The sequence below is a fragment of the Xyrauchen texanus genome, chromosome 5, assembly GCF_025860055.1.
Source record: "Xyrauchen texanus isolate HMW12.3.18 chromosome 5, RBS_HiC_50CHRs, whole genome shotgun sequence".
Taxonomy (NCBI): Eukaryota; Metazoa; Chordata; class Actinopteri; order Cypriniformes; family Catostomidae; genus Xyrauchen; species Xyrauchen texanus.
The window spans coordinates 24,677,229-24,700,501 of record NC_068280.1 but is presented as its reverse complement, the minus strand read 5'-3'; the positions used below and the strand labels follow the sequence as shown (position 1 = coordinate 24,700,501).

Here is a 23,273-nt window from a genome sequence, read left to right as displayed (position 1 = left end):
AAAAAAATAGACATCTTGCACAATTTTGAAAGACACAGGAATTGTTACAATTCCAACATCAAACTAAAAACAGCACCCAACTCTGAGGATTGGACTTGCATCTGGTTTAGTCCGTGCTCATTAGCTATTAAAATATGAGCTGTCCCTGTTTGCTTACAGGAATATATATATATAAGATATGTGCACAAAGGTGTCTGAAATTGTTGGTGTGCCAGGTGAGTTGATGAAGTGGATATTATGGTTTATATAATATTAAATAATAATATATTTCATGATTGTGAATCATTACTTGTGATATATCAAGATACCGGTCGACATGCCTGGATGTTTTGTGGCCCCTTCACAAAACGTATATAATAAATAGTTCTCAAATCCAAGCATTCTGAACGAACGTTGCCGCCTATTTCAACTACTTCAGTGTCCACGAATCTTCCATAGTGTTGACGCTCTCGCTGCCTCTGGTCTGAACGCACGGTAAGGAGCATTGCTTCGAGCATTGCTTCGGGCATGCGAGTTGTGAAACTGTTGTCACACTTTGCTTGTAAGCATCGAGGAATAAATTCTGAATTGTTTTAGTTTTTTGCTATTCGTTTGTAGAATAATTAGGAGTGGAAAGCGATTTGAAAATACATAGGCAAAAAGGTCAATGAGAATGTAAGGATTGAAAAATATATATTTATTTGGCATGTTACGCCAGCAGAGAAGATTTTGCTGGCCCTGCGAAATTGCCGCTTGGTTTAAGAGCCCAAACACGATTAATAAAATGCATTGCAGACAGCTGTTGCCCTTTAGACTGAAATCATTGAAGCAATTTTATGAGCCTTTTGTTTTTATAAACCACATTTAAGGGATAGTTAAACCAAAAATTGTAATTCTCATTATTTATCGACTGTCATGCCATCCCAGATGTGTATGACTTTATTTCTTTTGATGAACAAAAAAAAAAAGAGTTTTAGAAGAATATTTAAGATCTGTAGGTCCTCACAATGCAAGTGAATGGTGACCAGAACTTAAGCTCTAAAAATCACATAAAGGTAATCCATATCACTATATGATCTATATCTATATATAAAATCTATATCTTCGAAAGCGGTATAATAGGTGAAGGTGGGGTGAAAGTGGAGATTTATATTAAAAAATGATTAAAATATTTATCCGTTTTTCACCCAAAGTGATTGCATTGCTTCAGAAGACATTAAACCACTGGAGTCCTTTGAATTAATTTTATGCTGCCTTTGTGATTTTTAGAGCTTCAAAGGTCTGATAACCATAAACTTGCATTGAAAGGACCTACAGAGCTGAGATATTTTCTAAATTCTTAATTTGTGTTCAGCAGAAGAAATAAAGTCATAAACATCATGGATGGTATGAAAGTGAGTAATTTTTGTGTGAACTATCCATTTAAGTGCTGACTAAACTTTGTCCATTTTGTGAAGAGCGTCATTTTTGTGGCAAGTGTAAATCTAAATAGATTTAGAAATAGAAGGTGATTTATTTGGAGGAATGCAGGTATGAGAAATCCATAATACCATAATTATTATGGGGATTTAAATATGCAAATTATATGTCATCAGTAGCTGTTAACTTTCGTGAAGCAGGACGTTCATATCAACAGTGAAGTTCACATGAACCATAACACCTAAAAAGTGCTAGTGTGAAATCACCTTTAATTAAATAGGCTCTCAGAGGAATGGACACATACAACAGTTAAACAAGTTTGTCTTTTTTTAATGTAGCAACTTTTTTCGCACATATTTAACAAATGTAAACAAAATAAGTCAGTTGACCAAGATCTGCCTCAAATTGGGACGCTTTTTTTAAAGATTCAAAAAGATTTGATTGCTACAGGTTGCCTCCACTGCAATGTTGCTTCCTGTTGTTGACTTACAAGACTGTCAAAATCAGAGGATTGATTTCCCTAAAAGCAGAGCTGACAATTATACTAAACTTTGATCCTTCAATATAACATTTATTTTGAACTGTTATTCTCACAAGTACTGTTCTGATCTTAATAATAAGATTTTATTTGAAAATACAACCAGTAGCCATTTGGAAACTAGTGCAATTTTGTTTTATGTATAACACCTTTATTCTTCTCTCTGCATTCATTTGGTTCTGCAGAGTGGCTCTCAGACAGTGTAGAAAGTGAATGTGGATTGCATTGTAAGGTTGTGCTTTAGAATGGCCACAGCTCTGACTGTGGCCTTGAGTTGACAACAAACTCAGTACACACACACATATTCAAACTCCATTTCACTGACCATTCATCCTCCCCACTCTGTCTCTCAATGGCTTACACAATCTCAAGTATGCAGCTTTATGGCAATGGCCAGACCAAATCTTTCTTCCCTCAGCCACTGCAAGAGAAACTATTTTTTTTTTATTTTTTATTTTTTTTATTCAATACAGTAAAAAGTAGAAGAAAAAAAAAACACCTTACACCCAAAATTGTACTGCACTGGATCCTCCGGTAACACTGTTTATTTTTCTTTCTTTAAATATGTTGCATGCAGGGTTTCAACCATAAAAAGGCCTCAGACTGTAGTAACCCTCATGACCAGTTCACGGTTGCTATTGCTGGACTGTCCACGGGGCTCCTGTGGCCTTAGGTGGCTGAGGAGATGAAGGATATTGTAAGCACAGTGGTGGTCTGGCAGCATGGGTTGCCCATTGCTAGCCTCAGAGAAGTCCTGTGCCTCCACAGTGGTACTCGCTGCCAATGGGGCCGAGTTCGTTGTGGGGGTTGCGGTGACTGCAGCAGCAGCCATGAGGGAGGAGGTCGATGTGGAGGCTTCGCCCTCTGTGATGGTGGGCCCCATGAGGTGCGTCAGGGGCAAGGAGAGGGTCCGGAATGTGGTGCCGGTCTTCTGGTGCTCCTCGTTGTCTTTGACCTTGTCATAGTTGAGGACTTTCCACTGCTGATTAACAGCCTGCCAGCGGTTAAATATGCGAAATACACAGGGACCCTCATGCACAATCAGAGCTGGAGGAAGAAGAAAAGATGGGTTAACAAGTATCACACTGTAGATGTTGCCAGACCCTGAAGCCCCCCTTACAAATCTGTCATTATCTGATCAAAAGCAATATAAGGTGGCAATGTTTGTCTGCTCCGAGCATTGCCCTGCACACAGTATGTTCCAGTAAAATCAGAAAAATAAAATGCCATCAAATTTGAAAATACTGACAAACAAATGCAATTACTCATTTCAAAGTTTCAAACTTGCAACCCCTTGTACTGATGGCAGGAAACTTTTCTCTGATCCACACATTGGCTCATGGTTGAATAGTGGGCCAAGCCCCAGGTGTGTGCCCCTCAAATTTGATTGGCCACCCCAGGAGCCACCCCGAATTCTACAATTTGTTTGGTAATTTCCCAATTCTGAGGTAGCCTTCAATAAAACCAGTTAGAACCTCAATGATTTAAAATCAGAGCAGGAAGCACTATCAAGAAATGACAGAGTGGACTCGGGGGAAACACTGCGTACAATATCCAAAACGAAATATTGCTTGAACGAGCACTGTAGATCGCACTGCTTGTCACATCCGCGAGACCATGCCGCTGAAATGATTGCACCAGTGAGGTGGGTTTAATGTAATCAGGTGATCATTTCACTCTAAACATCGGTTCCATTCTCTGAAAACTATGTACAATATGACAACATGCACTATGAACATCTGTCCCATCACCAGTGCCTGAAGTGAACAGGCCAGTGCTCTCTTGTTTTCTTTTTCTGTCCTGTCAACTAGACCAAAACTGTAATGCTTTAATTTTCTGCATATTTCATCATCTAATTCTGACCAAGAATCATTCATATAGATCTGAAATTGCAATGTATTTGTGTATCTATGTACAGTGAGGGGAAAAAAGTATCTGATCCAATAAAATATGAACCAATAAGGCAATAAAGCTGATTCTGAAATGTCAGTCAGACATCACCCTTAACCTTCTTTTGTGAAGTTTTGGGGTGTGTATAACATCATTGTGTATCATAAGTAGTTTGTGAAACATGCAGGGAGGGATATCTTGTATACTTACAACTATCTGCCTCAAACAATGTTTTTAAATATCTTTAAAATACACGATGCCACAAACCTTGTAAACTTTGGCAGGTGTATTATCATAATCATGTTTTGGAGTTAACAAATTTAAAACATTTTATATTTGCAGAAATTTGCTTTTTCATATAGCCTATTTTTATTTCCTTTCATATTGTAATGCATTCAGTCTTAATTCATCTAGCCTCATACGTCTCTTTAGAAAAGAAGCAAAATAATAACAACAAAAGAACAAACTTGGAGATCAGCAAAATAATTTTAATATCAAAATATTTTTTTAGCGTTGAATAAAATAATCAAATTACCTTTGACAGTATCAGTACATGGCTATATTGAGTACACACAACTGTAATCCATGCACATTTTATATGTGTAGTCTCAAAATAAAACAATAGCCTGCTTGATAGTATTACGTCATGCCATAATAGCTTCACCACTGCAAAACTGCGCAGAACTACCATGTGTTCAATGTTTATTTTTTTGGATTTTCTGCCCAATTTCTTATGCCCAATTCCCAATGAGCTCTAGGTGCTCGTGGTGGCGTAGTAACTCGCTTCAATTCCGGGTGGCGTATGACGAATCTCAGTTGCCTCCGTGTCTGTGAGTCAATCCGCACATCTTATCACGTGGCTTGTTGAGCAAGTTAAGCATAACATTTTTGGATTTTTAAGAGTCATTACATCCATGACCATAAAAAGTATGTGAACCCTTTGGAATTTGCTGGTTTTCTGCAATAATTGGTCATAAAATGTGATCTAATTTTCATCAAAGTCACAATTATAGAAAACACAATGTACTAATAAAACAAACAATTATAATCTGTCATGTTTTTATTGAACACATCCCATTAAACATTCACAGTGCTGAGGAAAAAGTAAGTAAACCCTTGTATTTGATCCTCTTTTGGCAGCAATAACTTCAACCAAGCATTTCTGGCATTCCGAAGGAATTTTGGACCGTTTTTCCTTACAGAACTGCTTCAGCTCAGCTATATTCTTTGAATATCTGGTGTTAATGGCTCTCTTGAGGTCATTCCACAGGGATATATATTGGGTTAAAGTCTGGGCTCTGACTGGGCCACTTCAAAAGGTTGATTTTCTTTTTTGGAAGTTATTCTGTAGTGGTTTAGTTATCAGTTATTTACTTCAATGTTTAGGGTCATTGTCGTGCTGCATCTGCCAACTTCTACTGAGATTCAGCTGATGCACAGCCACCCTGACATTATCCTGTGGGATATCTTGATGAACTTGGGAATACATTTTTCTCTTGAAGATGGCTGGCAGTCCAGACCCCGAAGTAGCAAAGCAGCTCCATATCATGATGCTCTCCACTTGATTTCACCATTGGGATTATGTTTTCATGTTAGTATGTGGTGCTCTTTTTTTTTTTTTTTTCGCCATGCGTAGTTCTGCGTGTTCTTCCCAAACAAGTAAACCTTAGTTTCATCAGTCCACAAAATATTTACCCAGTAGTGTTGAGGAGTGTCAATAGGGTCTTTGGAAAATGTCAGACATGCAGCAAAAAAAAAAGCAGGGTCTTCCTTCATAGTGTCCTGCCATGGACATCATGCCTGTTTAATGTTTTCCATATAGTAGACTGCTAAACCGAGATGTTAACCCGTTCCAATGATTCCAAGTCTTTAGCTGTCACTCTGGTTCTTTTTACCTCACTGAGCTGTCTGGATTCTTCAACCTGACTTTTTCTTCTCTCTGCTTTGTCATGTCCAAGCAACCAGATTTTTTTTTTTTTATCACTATGTATCTGAAAATCATTGTTAAATGTACAATGAATGAGAAACAATGAACATGGAGTTCTGGTCTACTCTGCTTTGAAGCACCAAATATCTGTGCTTGCACACACACACACGCATACACTTTTACACGCGCGCACACACACACACACGTTGGTGCAGCTATCATTATGAGGACTCTCCATAGACATAATGATTTTTATCATCATTGTATCATTTTTATCACTAGTGTTGTCACGGTACCAAAATTTCAGTAGTCGGTACCAGTACCAGTGAAATTTCACGGTACTCAATACCATTTTCGGTACCAAAGCAAAACACAAAAACAGGTTACTAAACAACACTCTTTTATTAACAAAGTCTACAAAACATTAGCAGCAGAACTAAGAACAAAAATATGCCATTGAGCAACACTTTAATTTAAATATATAATTTTTTTAATTATAACAAAACTGAACAATGTATGCTTAAAGTATTTTTGAACACTTAGGCCTATATATGATTTGCTTCAACTTTTGAAACTTTTTAAGTTTTTACCAAGTACTAAAAAACAAAACCCTGAAATAAACAAGCATACAATAGAATTAATAAAAAACTATTTCCAAACTAATGTGCAAAGTGCTCTCTTATTATTAAAGCTGCATTTTGCCAATTTTATTCATGATAAGAAATGCATATGGACATACTCACCTAAAGGATTATTAGGAACACCTGTTCAATTTCTCATTAATGCAATTATCTAATCAACCAATCACATGGCAGTTGCTTCAATGCATTTAGGGGTGTGGTCCTGGTCAAGACAATCTCCTGAACTCCAAACTGAATGTCAGAATGGGAAAGAAAGGTGATTTAAGCAATTTTGAGCGTGTCATGGTTGTTGGTGCCAGACGGGCCGGTCTGAGTATTTCACAATCTGCTCAGTTACTGGGATTTTCACGCACAACCATTTCTAGGGTTTACAAAGAATGGTGTGAAAAGGAAAAACATCCAGTATGCGGCAGTCCTGTGGGCGAAAATGCCTTGTTGATGCTAGAGGTCAGAGGAGAATGGGCCGACTGATTCAAGCTGATAGAAGAGCAACTTTGCCTGAAATAACCACTCGTTACAACCGAGGTATGCAGCAAAGCATTTGTGAAGCCACAACACGCACAACCTTGAGGCGGATGTGCTACAACAGCAGAAGACCCCACCGGGTACCACTCATCTCCACTACAAATAGGAAAAAGAGGCTACAATTTGCAAGAGCTCACCAAAATTGGACAGTTGAAGACTGGAAAAATGTTGCCTGGTCTGATGAGTCTCGATTTCTGTTGAGACATTCAGATGGTAGAGTCAGAATTTGGCGTAAACAGAATGAGAACATGGATCCATCATGCCTTGTTACCACTGTGCAGGCTGGTGGTGGTGGTGTAATGGTGTGGGGGATGTTTTCTTGGCACACTTTAGGCCCCTTAGTGCCAATTGGGCATCGTTTATATGCCACGGCCTACCTGAGCATTGTTTCTGACCATGTCCATCCCTTTATGGCCACCGTGTACCCATCCTCTGATGGCTACTTCCAGCAGGATAATGCACCATGTCACAAAGCTCGAATCATTTCAAATTGGTTTCTTGAACATGACAATGAGTTCACTGTACTAAAATGGCCCCCACAGTCACCAGATCTCAACCCAATACAGCATCTTTGGGATGTGGTGGAACGGGAGCTTCGTGCCCTGGATGTGCATCCCACAAATCTCCATCAACTGCAAGATGCTATCCTATCAATATGGGCCAACATTTCTAAAGAATGCTTTCAGCACCTTGTTGAATCAATGCCACGTAGAATTAAGGCAGTTCTGAAGGTGAAAGGGGGTCAAACACAGTATTATTATGGTGTTCCTAATAATCCTTTATGTGAGTGTATATATAGATATTATGATTAAATAAGTCACGAGTAAGTTCTAATCTAGCTGCATTAAGCGTCTGCACTCGAGAGACGAGCGACCCCGAGGCAGAGACTCTCTCAGCCGGGAGCTGTTTCAATCTCTCCCCCTTCGATTGGGACATTCGCGCAACTCATAGAAGAGGCACCGACCACACAGAGAAATGCCAGTTTATGAGTTTATAGTTATTAACGTGATCTGCTTCTGTATTATTTTAACTTTAATAAAGCTATAACGCATTAAATATAACTGCATTTAAGATGTAGGCCTAAAGCCGGGATGTTTCCTTTAAAGAGCTCCGCCTTCACTTATTCCACAATGGTATACCCTGTATGCTTCTGAATGTACTTTTTTTTTAATCATTCCCTGTATGCTTCTGAATGTACTTTTTTTTTAATCATTCCCTAATCCTTTGGGATCGACATAAAATAAACTGTGAAAGTTTCGAGTGAATCTGGACTAATCTGTGTAATTCTTCCTCCAGCAGGCGTGAATTGCTGCTCTCGCGCGTCATTGTTACAGTGATTTCATGTTACGTTAAATGAGATCAAACGACTATTAGACAATGAACATATTTCTCATCAGTTTTGTATTTTAGACAATGTCGATAATGTCGACTAAATGTTTCAGCCCTAATGCAAATGATAATATGCTTTTAAACTAACCTGCTTTTAAACTAACCTGCTTTATTTGCTTGAATAAATCAGTGTGTCTGTCTTTACTAAGCTTGATGTGTTTCCTCCTTTCGTCAGAAAATTGCGAAAGCAGCGTTTACAAATAGGGGTTTGCTGATCTATGATGTTTCCCTTTTCATCAGCCTCAAATGCATATAATTTCCAAACCTGGCTTTTTCCACTTTTCATTTCGACATGATTCAGTTGAGACTCCACAGCAGCAGCAGCTTTGCTCGCCGCAATCTTTTGCTTGTTGTGAGTGTTCGAAAGTTCCCGCCACTGCGTCAGAAATTCTGGTATCGTAAATAATTTTTTTGTTTGAGTATCGACTTGGTAGGCCCCTACCGGTATTTTTGACAACACTAGTACAAACTATAGATGCTATCCCCTAAACTAGCCTTAAACCTAACCCTCACAAAAACATTTTCAGAATTTTTACATTTTCAATAAAACATCGTTTAGCAATGAATTTGAATTATAAACCACATTTATAGCATAATACACTTGTAATTACCAGTTTGTAACTTATTCGTAAACCACTTAAACAAGAGGTGGTTTACACACACACACACACACACACACACACACACACACACACACACACACACACACACACACACACACATACATACACATGCACAGACTGACAAAAGTTTTTTTTCCCCAAGACCAGCTTTACCATTCTTCTGCCAATGTTAGATTACGAAGGCAAGGGTTTTGTCAAGATGAAACTGATCTTGGATCTTTGGGAAAGTGTAGTGGCCTCCCAGGAGCCCTGAGGTTCTCAGCACACACTAGCTGCTCCAGAATCAATGAGACAGACCACTAACAGACGTTGTCACTGCTCACTGCAGACCACTGAAACACCCAGTGTGTAAGAAGGAGGTATTAATAACCCACAGTTTTCTATCGACTTCTCAACAACAGCCGGTGCCTGTACACAGCCAAAAACCCTGAATACTTAGAAACTATAAATACTGGAAATAAAACTTGACTGCAGATAAATTGTTTCATCTTTCATGTCACATCAGTCATATCGGTTCGATTAAATGGGGAAAGGCACTAATTTTGGTGTTCGTTCTGTAGAATTTGTAGACTGTTAGTAATTTTATTGAAACGGATAACAGGAGTTTCAGCAAACAGAAGAATTTATGTGTGCATAGTGGCATTTATATGCAGCAAATGTGCACCAGTCGAAATTAGTTTGTGGAGGAGTTCATTTGCATTTCTGCATCATGAAGATACCTATTGCTGCTGCAACCTGATTTCCAGATTCCCTCTCTATTTCTCTGTCACTCTTCCCAGTTGGACTGCTCATCCTCTCATTACTAGTAGAGAATGTGAGCCATGTATTGATTTAACACACACACACTTACAAATACACACATTTTCCTTGAGCTGAGAGGAAATCTGAAGGAAATGATTATGGCAAAGCTTTTATTATCAGTTTATTTTGCAGTAGTGTGGGATTTTTTTGGCTTCCAACCAGTTTGAGAGTCGATGGGAACAGGACTAAGTGCTCAGACACTTTGCGACCTATCTCTTTTCTAAGCTTTTCTTCCAAGCTTTCTCCTTCCTTTGCTATCCCCCTAGGGCTTTTCCTCTTAGATGAATGACAGGATAGCAGAATATATTACAATAATGCTAATAACTCAAAATTACAGCACATTACTTTTTTAAGCAGAGAGAGCTGTCTTAGCATCTCTCATCTAAACTAAGCAACATCACTTTTTTTCCTCATTTGGAAATGAAGCACAATAGTGTGACACTCCTTTAAAACGATTTAACATTACTCAATTTTTACTGTTACATGAAGCCAAGAGCAATCAAATAATCAGTTTGCACATGGCAGAAACTAACTATGGTTATTTGTGCGCAAGGATGTCCATAGTTCCTGGATAGAGTGATCTATTAGCATTCTCATTCATCTCAATGGTAGTTGGTTGGCTGGTGCATGACTCTCTAGATGTGCATGATTTGAATTCTGCATCTTTGCTCATGAGCCAAACACCTGAGTCATACATGCCATGTGACTAATCACTCAGGAGCCACAAAAATTTAGCATCCTTCAATGCTGACTGGAGTTACCACAAGAATGCACTTAGTGGCAGTGCACAAGCTGTGACATCAAAGGTGGCAAAAAAGTCAGTTTCATGCCTCTAAAAACCCTCCAAAAAATTGAGCACCAGTAAAACATTTACAAAAGTGTAATGAAATATTTGTACATTTTATGTTGTATATTTAGTCAGAATACATGGATAATTTTGAATGGCCGTCATTGGAGAAAGATGCTATTTTACCCAATAAAGGTGTAAATATAGCATCTACCAGCAGGGGTTAACTGGGCCATGCTAACCAGCCAAACATTTTCCATCACCTGACCAAAAGGTCCTGAGCACATTGAGTAACAGTTCCAGTAGCATTTCCACTTGAACATGGTTGGGTATGGTACTGTATGATTAGAAACCATTACCATCCTGGATTTCTCAGCACAGTTAGCTAACCTTACTCAACCATGCTGGTAAATTGCCTTGTGATGTGTCAACTCACAATTGGTCACTTGTTCAGTCAGTCCATTTGAATCCTGATTTCTCAGTACTACAGTGGAAAAAGAAATGGTTATTGTGTCAATGAGCCTTGATCATTAAGGAATGGTACGGTTCAACAAAGGTAACCAGACGGCCTCATGGTGAAAAAAAAAAAAAAGCCTCCTGTCCACTTGGTTGTGGACAGGGCTGACCAGAGGGTTTGTGGGGTCCTAGGGTGAGATCATGTGAATGGGCCACGGTTCCACTGTTTTCAATTTGTGTTCTCTTGTGTTTTCACACACATCAGCATTTATTCTTAGCGGGTGAATTTTTAGAAGTTGTCCAAAAACTTGTGGCTCTCTAGCGCCAATAATTCACAGAGTTAAGATTCCGTTTCGAAGAACCGTTTCATTTACAGTGCCTCACCTGAGTAGACAATATGAAGCAGTGGTCCGAGGTTAGTTACATTGATATTATTAATTACTTTGAGTTGTTATGACAGCCAACAACTGAATAAGTTAAGTGTGAAATACATTTTTACTCCAAATAACACTTACATGGTTGTCGTTCTCCATCTGTATCGCTCGTTTCAGTTAGTTTTACATTGTATCTCAAGACCAGAAACATGAACAGACAATTAGAATCATCATGGCGCTGCCCAGTGGTTACTCAGGAAAACTGTGGATAAAGATAGAAATTAGGGCTGCACGATTTGGACAAAGTCATATTGCGATTATTTTGAAAAATATTGCGTTTGCGATTTGAACTGCGATTATGATGGAAGTGTTTTCCACATGTTCAACTGCAAAAAGGCTAATGGGGTTTTCACACTTGAGCCCTCTTAAAAAGAACCAAACTGAGACCTAATTTCATTTCAACCACAAACAAATAAATATATAAACAGTGAAACAAAGTCTTCTTCATATCCAAATGTTACCATCCAACATGCACCTGTTTTTGTCCATTTTGTGACAGGCTCTCAGCCCACTAATCATCATCATAATTTTTTTGAAACACCGTCAACTTGAATATCAGGGATGCTCCTATCAGGATTTGAACATCCGATACCGGATATTTTTTTTTAACTCAATCAATGCTGATCATTTAACTTTTATTCTCAGCTCTGTCAAAACTGGTTATATGTAAGCTTTCTGCTCAACGCACTGTTAACCAAATTTCCCTGTTGGTAAAACCATAGTTGTTGCCTAGTTTTTGCTGTCAGTCAAAAATTCAGTATAGACAAAATATAATTTTGTTACTCTTTATTCTAGGCCTTAAAAACTAGTAGGCTTATACAAACTATTCCTTACTGTATATAAAATAGACCTAAAAAATGAGGCTTAATGTCAAACTGAAGTTGAACTGATAACCCATTGGTATAATTAAACTTAGGGGGCTTTCACACTTGGTTCGATTGCCTGTTCCGAACCCGAGTTCGATTGCTCCCCCCTCCCCCCTGCCCCCGATGGACTGTGTTCACATTATATATTTGTATCCGAACCGCGGTACGCTTGCGTCATAAAGCTGCAGCTGGTGCGTAATCGTGTTGCTTGATAACCGCGAAATGAAAGGCATCAAAATTCAATGAATAGACTTGCTCGGTTCACATTTGTTCTTCTTTTTTTAACCTTTGGTTTTGTTTTCAACATCAAGATACAGAAACACACTTGCGTCTGTCTGCCACAAAAATACTGAAATCGTTCAAAAGACAGCGGGCTGTCCGCCGAAGACAATTTTTGCGAAGGCAAGCAGAAATCATCTCTCTGCTTGCAGTGCGTGTGCGTCAATCCCGCTTTTCGTCAAGGTAAGTGTATACACACACACACGCACGCATGAAAGTAAACCCTTTCCGCTCATTTTGAAAGTGACGCGTGTGAGACTGACGACCACATTATACGTCATCAATAGCGGTTCACTTCCGCGGTTTGGTTCGATTGCGTTCATATCAGCAGCGAACCGTACTGGAGTTCACATGAACCGTACCCCAGACCACCTTTTTAAGCGGACCCGAGTACGGTTCGCGGGTGCGCACCCGAGTTCGGAAGACAGCGTTCACATCATCCAAACGAACCGAACTCTTACGTCATTTGAACCCGGGTGCACACCAAAAGTGCTAGTGTGAAAGCCCCCTTAAAGTGTTTTGGTTAGTTTTTCACCATTTCACTTTTATTCATGATTTTATTATATTTAATTTAGCAATGCATTATATTACAGTAACTAAATATTTGATATAGATTTATTATATGTATGTTCCTTTTCGTTTTGTTGGATGTTGGTAATATTAGTTCTACTTTCACTTGTTTCCGCAGGGAGTGTAATAAGGGCGACACGCTCTCTCGTGTGGTAAACAAATGACAGGAGAATGAAGAGCGCATGGTTCTGGACCCTACAGGTGTTTCTGTGTATGCTGTTTGCTCAGCAATCATTTAATAAAGATGTTTGAATTATACCCCATTTTGTATTCTTCATTATTATTATGATACCTTTGCCTTGCGGAGACTGAGATGCTGCTACCGCAGATAATAATAAAAAACGCTTCACGGGGGATGCGCCAGTTTAGTGTAAATAAATCGTTTAGAGCACGTAAGCAAACAGAACTGAATTTAGAGCACTTCTGTTACTCTAAGCATGAGAGGGAGTTGTGGAGCACAGAACTGCTCTGAAAACACTAACAATTCTCTGACTTAATATAGACCGGACAGAGCAGCGCAAATAAACTTTGAAGGGAGCAGACTATTTATTTATTTAATTAAATCGCAGCCCTAGGTCATATCGCGGTTTCGATTTTATTTAGATTAATTGTGCAGCCCTAATAGAAATGCAATAAAATTGTACCACATCAAGTAATATTAAACATTACCCTCTAATTGAAAAAACTAGTCTCCAAATAGGCTGCGTTTACATTGCAATGGGAATTACATCTCTGAAGCTCTCATCCTTCACAATATGAATCAGCCGGCAGACTTTGCTATGTTAACACAATCATGAAGCCGTGTTCATAATTCACGTCAGGTGGTCACCGCCAAGCGCCGCTTTGAACTCCAAATGAAAAGCACTTGATATGCTTCTGTGGTAATTAAAATGCACCTTTCTTGGACTGAAAAATACTGTCACAAGATCCATCTGGGCTTGTTTTGTACAACAAATAGCATTAAGAGCTCATTTCCTCATCACTTTATCACTGACACTGAATCACAGCTGTGTGTGCCAGTGTAATGACTCCGGGCGGACACATCGCAAAGGTTCTGCGCTTTCAAACAGTGTTTATGCTGGTTTATGCTTCATTTAATGGTAAATACATCAATCACTTTATTAACATGTAAATACATTTGTAATTAATCGTATGAATTAATGCGTTAGTTTTGACAGCTCTTGTTAAAATGTATATGAGTTTATAAGAAAATTTTATATTTTAGGTGCTATGACTGTTCCCCATTAAGCTTTTAAACTTTTTAATTTTCATCTTTCAGCTGTTTCAGCAATTCACTATAGGCTAAATAGTCTTGTGGTGTGTGGCAAATTATTGAGTGGTGGTGGTGTAGTGGGCTAAAGCACATAACTGTAAATCAGAAGGTCGCTGGTTCGATCCCCATGGCCACCACCATTGTGTCCTTGAGCAAGGCACTTAACTCCAGGTTGCTCCAGGGGGATTGGCCCTGTAATAATTGCACTGTAAGTTGCTTTGTATAAAAGTGTCTGCCAAATGCATAAATGTATTAATATGAGGTCATAAAAAACATATGTATAATGATTTTAAAAGAATTAGAGTAATGATTTTTAAAATAGTTTTAGATGGAGTATGTCACACCACAACATCGACTACCCACATAATTATGAAATTATTTGAGTGCAACCAAATCAATAAACATTTATTAAAACACAGAAACATAGCACCTCAATAATATATTCAACCATATAAAAGTAATATCTATATACACATACATTTTTAGATATTTGGAGATAGGCTAGTTTGGTTATTGTGCAGACAAAATGCTCATATTTTCACTCTTCATTGCCCAGATTATTATTGAGAAAATTATTGAGCCATTGAAAAGCACTGTTTCCTCCATTCAAAAGTTAGTTAAAAAATGTGACATCCACATATACAAAGTTATATTTTCAGTGTCTTTTTCTGTGTTTCTGTCGAACCTGAGCACTTTTGAGGAAGGTGTACAGTGATACAGTAGTTCCTCCGGTTCCCAGCATTGCATCTTGATTAAATAATGAATAAATTATGCAGATAATGGTGTTACTGTTTAACAGATTGTGATTTAGTGTTTGCTGCTTTTATTTATGCTGCTGTCGTTTTATTTGGTTCCAGTTTTAGTTATTTGTCATGTAATGATTATTGAGAGGTCACCTTTTACTCAACATGTTTTTGACTGTCACCATCATTGTGGTTTGTGTGTTAAGTGATGTGGTACGTGTGCATCTGAGAGAAATAATGAATAAGCAGTGCAGGAAATGAAGTGTTTGATCACAAGCTGGGATGTGATTAAATGAGAAGTGATTTTATTGCGATGTGCTGCTCACTTCCAGTCTCTGGTATTTGAAAGATGAAATTGATTTCACCTTGATAGCTATAGAATAAAACTTAATTATGTACCCCCTTTGGCACGTCTGGGCTCTAGGTGGCAGCCTATATCGTCTAAAGCAGTGTTTCCCTACTGGGGTGCCTAAACCTAACACTCACAAAAAACTTTCTGCATTTTTACATTAGAAAAAACAAACAAACATTGTTTATTATGATTTTTAAGTGATTTGAATTATGGGGACAATAGAAATGTTCTCAAACTACATTTATAGCATAATACCATTGTAATTACCAGTTTGTAACCTGGTTGTAACCTTTGTTGCTCTAAAAGAGCTCATTATTCCCCCATAGCTTCTCGAGAGGTTCAACAGAACAGCTTCTACAACTTTGTGATTCCTATTTGGACTACAGGCACTATGGCAGGAGATATTTTATGTTTCAGCTGTCATTGGTGCATTGAGGAGTGAATTACAGTGGTTGACACTCTTGTTGTCATTTCTATTTGACTTCGTCAAACCTGCAATCAAATAGCAAAGAGCATGACTGCTGTCTTAACCTGTCAAAATGCTGCTGGCACAGATGCTGTGCTCAATACCCATTTTTCGTTATACTGTATGTAGAGCAGTGTCAGAAATTGACTTTTTATTAAAGTGAAATATACACCCTGGAATGGATTTTCAGGGGCATTTTTACCTTTTATGATGACATTTTTTTCTCTAACTATAAAAATACATTGCGTGTTGTCCATTTTTTGTCAACTGAATCATATCAGTCTCAACCTGAACTGGTATGGCTGTTAATTATAAAATCAAATCAACATCAAACATAAAAGTAGCTGTACACACTAGAACACAATACACACTACGCTAGAACACATGTTAAATGGTCAGTCTCTATATTAGGTTATACAGCTCTCTACTCTTAATGCCACAATATATTTTAATGTAATCGATTTTCATCTAAAACTACTTCACATTAGCCACACATTCAACAACATTGCCTAGGAGACCACAAATACAGAGCTAATCTGACAGCCACAGATCACTACATTGTCTGCAGCGGTACTAAATCCATAACTACCACTCTTAAAAGGAGTTTTCACAGTGATTCCATAGAAGAACCATTTTAAAGAACCTTTTCATAGTCTAAAGAATGTTTTTCTCACCCCTATGCCAGTAGAAACCATTTTTAAAATAAAATGGCCTGTCGCTCGTAGTATCGCAGCTAGTTAGGACACTGTGTTAGGGTTATCGCTAGGACAAAATATTTGTAGTTTGAGCCCTAAATTATTTTAATCTAACTCTGAATGTTTTGTTCAGAACTGCCCTGATGTTGGGTGGAACTGAAGTTGGAGTTATTAAGCAGGGTGATGTCAGTTAAAGTTGGCCACTTTTTGGTCAAAAATTTAAAACCGCTTAAAATTGTTTATGCACATTTGGCCAGACTGACTCTTTGTTTGTTAATTCATGTCTCTTCTATAATTTATGTTGAAAATATGTAACAACATCAAACGTTTAAGCCAAGAGCTATTTAAATGTCAAAAGTCCCCCTCTGTGTCATCATTGCTGTGTGCTGTTAAAATGGTCCAGTGATAGCAAAACCATCATTGTCAACTAAGAAATATGCTCTTTTAACTTCTTTACAATTATTTTTTATTTAATGAATAACATTGTATTACAAGAAATGTGTTATGGCATTAAAATGTGAGCAGTGGGGGAGGTTGAGTTGAGAGAGATTGATATGGATTTGTAGGTGTTAGAATATGAACAATGTATAGCTAACTTTAACAAGGATATAACTTTAAAAGGCAACTTTCCATATTTCACTCAAATTATTGTTAACATTCTCTCTCTCTCTCTCTCTCTGTTTGTGTGTGTCTGTGGTTTAGTGGTGACGAGAGGTGGGCATACTGTGAACTTATCAAGGAGAATCGGTTTGATTTAAATATTTTTATACTAAAATAGTTAATACTTTACAATTACTCTAATAAACAAATTCATATAGTGTCTAATACATAATAAACAGCTAATCAGATGAGGAGAGGGATAAGTGCAATGAGATGTGGCAGTTCTGAAGAAAGAGAGATACAGGCAGCTGCCCTCTATGCATTTACATGTCTTTGTGTTCACGTTTATTAAAAACATTACTTTGATGCTTCGTTCGGTTCCCGCCTCTTCCTTTCCATTTGACCCTGTTACAGTGTGTAGTAATGTTCATGTTAAAGGTGCTGTGAGGTATTTTTAATGTTGTATGCTGAAACAATTCCTACTCCCTGAAAGATATATCTGAAATAAGTGTCCTAAGCTAACTCACTGGTCCATGCAGAACGCAGACCCATTCTTTGATCAGCCAATCAGAAGCCTTTAATGTGATTTCTGTCTGTCAATCGTTTTGCGATTCAATGGCTTAGTTTTGTGGAAGTTCCAGAATATCTTGCGACCTGTCTGCCGGAAGGTCATCCCCATGTACTTGAATCAGGGGAGGGAAACAAAACAAAATGTGGCACCTATATGCAGTAACGGCGATCTTGCCAAATTATCAAAACATTTAAAAAGAGAGGGAAAAGGCCAACACGGAGCGGCAGTGGGAGAGAAAGAGGAGAGAGAGAGTTCACCGGTTTTCCGATACACCGTATCCTCGGTCACTCCTCCACCCTCTAATGGATGACAGCTGCGCCTCACCGGGCGTATCAAGGGCAGTCCTCTGGCCCCAGGCGGCCCTTTTTTTGTCTCTCCCACCCCTGGCAGCGGTAGCCGCTCCAGGCAGTTGGTTGGGAGCCCCTCCTCCCCTCGTGGTTGGCGGCCGTTCCTCCGCTCCCAGGCAGCCAGGTGCCTCCGGCGAATGGCTGTGGCTGCTCCTTTGTGATGGATGGTAGCGGCGAGAACTCCACTACTGCGCATCCCTCCTCCTCCTCCTCCTACACTGGTTTCGGCACCAGTTTAACGGGATTAAAGGGAAAGGAGGAGCCGAGAACCGGCTTAACAATATAAATTCTATTTAACAAGACACAAACTGGTGTGTAGCATAACGACCCGGCTCCGCACTCCGCACTCAGTTTATCTTAGATGTTCTCTAACACTTTGTTGTTTGCCAACTACTGCTCTATGTTTCACCCCTCCCTTCACCCAAAGAGCTTTTGTTAGAACAATGCCAATTTAAACTCTTTAGCTTCTGCTTAATTGAAACACAATTTTATAATTTAATTTAAAGCAGATCTCCTTTTAAGAGACAAATATATAATATTGTGTGTGTGTGTGTGTGTGTGTGTGTGTGTGTGTGTGTGTGTGTGTGTTCAATTGCGTCTGGATCATGAGGGAGAAGTGTGTTTTCTCTCATAGTGACGCATTAGAAGGATCACTCCTTAGCTGGCCTGATTAGATTTTCCCTCATTGTCAAGCCTATCCTTTAGAGATTAGACTCAGCATATCTTTCCCTGTAATACTTTGGGCCAGTGAGACAATGAATTACATACCACGGAAATCCCTGAATATTTGATGTATTCACTTCCTAACTGGGTCTTACAATAATCCTTTGCTCATAGACTTTTGAGCTGCAAGATAAATACACCCGTCAGATTTGAAACTGATCTGAATCTGTTCACTCAATATGCATTCTTGTCAATTAATACTGAAATTGTCCAGTTTTACTAGTGGGTCGTTTCTAACAGTTTAATATCACTTTAGACATGTTTGGAATAACATACTGCCACGTGTGTCTTACTATTTCTGCAATATGCAGTATGTATACTTGGCCAAGTATGCAAATTAACAGCATGCAATAAATCCACGGATTATCTATAACAGCAAACACTGCATGGAATTGCACACTACTGTATCTTAAATTGCAGTGTGCTTGACTTGACCTCCATTTGTAGTGTGATATTACTGAAAGTAATATCCGGGTTCAATACAAATATTACTGAAAGTAATATCCGGGTTCAATACAAATATTACTGAAAGTAATATCAGCTGCAATTTTTAACATCTCTTCCTTGACTGATTATTTAAGATGACTATCAAATGTTAAAGGGATATTCAGTGTTCAATATAAGTTAAGCTCAACCGACTGCGTTCGTGGCATAATATTTATTACCACAAAAATGATTTCAACTTGTACCCCTTTATCTTTAAAAAAAGCAAAGATCTGGGTAACAGTGAGGCACTTACAATGGAAGTGAATGGGGCCAATCCGTTAATGTTAAAATCCTCACTATTTCAAACGTACAGCTGGAAGACGTAAACAATAAGTGTGTGTATGAATTTATTGTGGGATGAAATTGCTTAAACTTTTCTGCATAAAGTTATGTCCGAGTTATGTTTACAACTTTGTTACAATGACGACATAACACTTTAATCTCTGTTATCCCAGTAAATGATGATTTAAACAACTTCACTTCTCCAATAATACACAGTTTTTGAGACTTTGAGTTATAATAAATGAATTAAAAGCTTCAAATTTCTGCCTTTTAAACCCTTCAAAATTGGCTCAATTCACTTCATTGTATGTGCCTCACTTTAACCAAAATTTTTGCTTTTTTTTTTTTAAGAATTGAGGGATGAGCTGAAATTCAACTTTATGTCATATATGCGGTTAAAGATTTAAAATACAAGATTTTAAGATGATAAATGGATGCCACAAACTAAATTAAACAAGCAACGTGATGTCATGAGATAACATTGTAGTATACTAGTGTCTGAAACAGATATCGCTGTGTAATGTGTTCTGGTTTAAATACTATTTTCTAAACTAGTTTTCTATTCCAAACATAGCTCAAGTTGAATTCAGCATTACTAGTTTCAAGTTCAGACCTAATCTTATGTCGCCTATTTTGGATTTATTGTCATGTTTTTATTTTATTCTTATTGTTGTATATGGTTTGAGTATTTGCACTTATAAGCATGAGAGCACAACAGACTGTACATTAATTGTATTTATTTATTCTTTGAATTTTGTCTATGCAGGAATCAGTTTTTCATCTTTCAGCCTTTCCCTTTCTTTTGCTAGGGCATTTTATTCAATAGATACAAATGCTTGGTATTAAGAGGAAAGTAGAAATTACTCATGGCTCCCTGCAGCTTGCCTATAAAACACAATCCTCTCAGTCCTGCTTGCAAATATTGCTCACCACCCTGTGTTCAAGAGGAAAGTGGTTTTATAATTTAATTCTATAGCACAGTCTTATCCACTCTCAGGTGGTTCCAGCAGATGTCAGTTAACATGGAGGCCACTATAGTCACAATTTTCTCTCACAGACCATGCCAGGCAGTCTTAGACAGATAAACAAACAAATAAAAGAACAGCATTTGTTTTGAGCCAGGAGGCTTCAGTTATTGAGCATCCAGTGACCTTACCGATGCACACCAGGTCCATGAAGCCGTACATGGCATAACAGATCTGGAAGAGCAGGTCCTGCCTTTGCCACTTGGCCGATGGGCTGAGGGAGGACCACACCAGCCAGGAGATACTGGCTATCAGGAACAGGGAACCCAGTACAGCTGCCGCTATCTGTACTTTTTCTATCACTGTCAAAGAGATGGCCTGCCACTGCATGAAGACAGAACAATATCCATCAGAGACATTGCTAACTAACAGATATCAGTTAAAATGATCTTAAATGAATGAATGAAAATGAAAAATATTTATGAATTAATGACACACATTTTAAAACACAACAGGGAATAAAATAATATTCTGATACAGTGTACAGCTAAGATTAGTGAATATCCTTATTATCAGCCAGAATGAACCTGGACAAGCAAATGGATTCAAAACTAAAGCTGACAAAATTTGAAAATAATTTAGATATTCACACAGGTAATCCACTTACAAAAAAGTACTGTGGTGGTACCATGTTGATGGTATCAACTGGTTATACTATGATAATGAATGATCACCATTATTCATATAGCATGTAATTTACTAAGTACTTCAAAGAATAGAGAAGGTTTTAATAAAGAAAGTTAAATCTTTTTTCCACTTGTCTACATCTCACGCCTTGACTGCAAGCATTTGTTTTATCCACTATGTTTTTACACAGATTATTGCATCAATCTCAAACATCTGCTGATTAGAAACCACATGGTGATTCTATTGTAAGTAATGTGGAAATGGAGGCTCCAGCAAACGTTGTTAAATGCATTTCGGGGGCTTGGGTGTCTGATATCAGATCAAATTTACAGGTGCTGGCTAATGCTAAACTTGCTATTCATGTTGGCACTAATGATGACTTCACCAATCAGAGATCAATAGAGAAAATGTTAAAGAGGCGTGTGAACTTGTAAAAATTATATCAGACACCGTAATATGCTCTGGCCCCCTCCCTGCTCGTCATGGTGATGAGGTTTATAGTAGATTAGTGTGCTGGATGTTTGAGTGGAGTCCAGAGAATAGCATAGGATTCATAGACAATTGGAAGAGTTTTGGGGGTAGAACTGACCAGCTAAAAAGAGACTGACTCCATCCTTCCAAAGAAGGTGATGCTCTCCTCTCTAGTAATTTGGCTCTTAGTCTTAATAATGATAGTATTTGTCTAAATGGGGCCCAGGTCAGGAAGCAGACAAACTGGTTAATCCGAACATCTGCTAGCTGTATTGAGACGTCACACAAGTCACATGAACTACAACACATAGAGACTGTAACACCTAGATATCACATAGAGATGTGTCTGTTCCCCAAACTACCAAACAGAAAACTCTCACTAAATCATATAGAAAAAAGTTTAAGGTAAAACTTATATAATTTATATTTACAAATTAAAACCATGACTTGCACCGCTCACAAATAACTAATATTGGCATTATATTCATGTTTAGCAATAGGGGAACTGGCCCTCACAGTGAGTCTGGTTTCTCCCAAGGTTATTTTTCTCCATTAACCAACATCTTATGGAGTTTTGTGTTCCTTGCCACAGTCGCCTTCAGCTTGCTCACAGAGGTTCTTAATACAATTATTATTTAGTTTTTAAATTTCTTTACACAATTTACAATCATATTGAATCAAACTACACAATGATCACTAAGACTTTATATATATTACTTTTTAAATTTTTGTTTATGTTATTGCATGATTTCCTGTAAAGCTGCTTTGAAATGATGTGTGTTTTGAAAAGCGTGACAAAGAAAAAAGAACCATGGTATTAACTTGTTTTTTGACATAGTAGCATGGTAGTACCATGTTTTCTGGAACTACCATGCTACTATGTCAAAAAACAAGTTAATACCATGGTTCTTTTTTTTTGGGGGGGTGGTCAAAACAAATCAATAAGAGAAACAAATTCCTGTATATTTAAGTCCACAGAAACAATGGCAGTGGGTTACCTGTAATGGGTTCTTGGTTCTGATGGCGATGACCTGGTATTTGTAGTAGCAGATTTCACAGCTCCAGGAGCCTCTTTCACTAATCCACTTAATAAGACAGGGCTCATGAGTGCAGCGAACAGAACCACTACAGCGACAAGGGCTCAGTAACTCTCCCTGCAGGACACACAAACACATTCTCTCTTAGCAACAGCTAATCAAAGCTACCATTAGACATTCCATTAGTGTTGGCTTGGCTTGGATCATGAAACATTTTAGCAACAATATTTAATTATACATAAACTATTGTGTAGTAAAGCAAAAGCAATAGGGTTCCAGAGGCCATACTATAAATGCAGTCATCACTAAAGGTGGTTGTGTACGATGTGCATCTGACTGCCTGCAACCCCTTTAGTCATGACTACATTTACAATATAGCATGGCCTCATGTGCCTTATTGCTTTTATAAAACAGTTACTACATAAGTGTCATGGGGGGGATGGTGGGGGGT

The 23,273-nt window shown here is 38.2% G+C and overlaps 1 protein-coding gene across 1 annotated transcript in view; it reads right to left on the bottom strand.

Annotated features, from left to right (window-relative positions):
• Positions 1–392: 392 nt before the first annotated feature.
• marchf4a (membrane-associated ring finger (C3HC4) 4a) overlaps positions 393–23,273 on the bottom strand; it is an 86,955-nt gene continuing 64,074 nt past the window's right edge. Inside the window, exons 2-4 of the mRNA XM_052126507.1 lie at positions 22,784–22,939; positions 20,819–21,011; positions 393–2,983 (exon numbers count right to left, since the gene is read on the bottom strand). Coding sequence (XP_051982467.1) covers positions 2,535–2,983; positions 20,819–21,011; positions 22,784–22,939 — 798 coding nt within the window. The 3' untranslated portion in view covers positions 393–2,534. The remainder of the gene's footprint in view (positions 2,984–20,818; positions 21,012–22,783; positions 22,940–23,273) is intronic.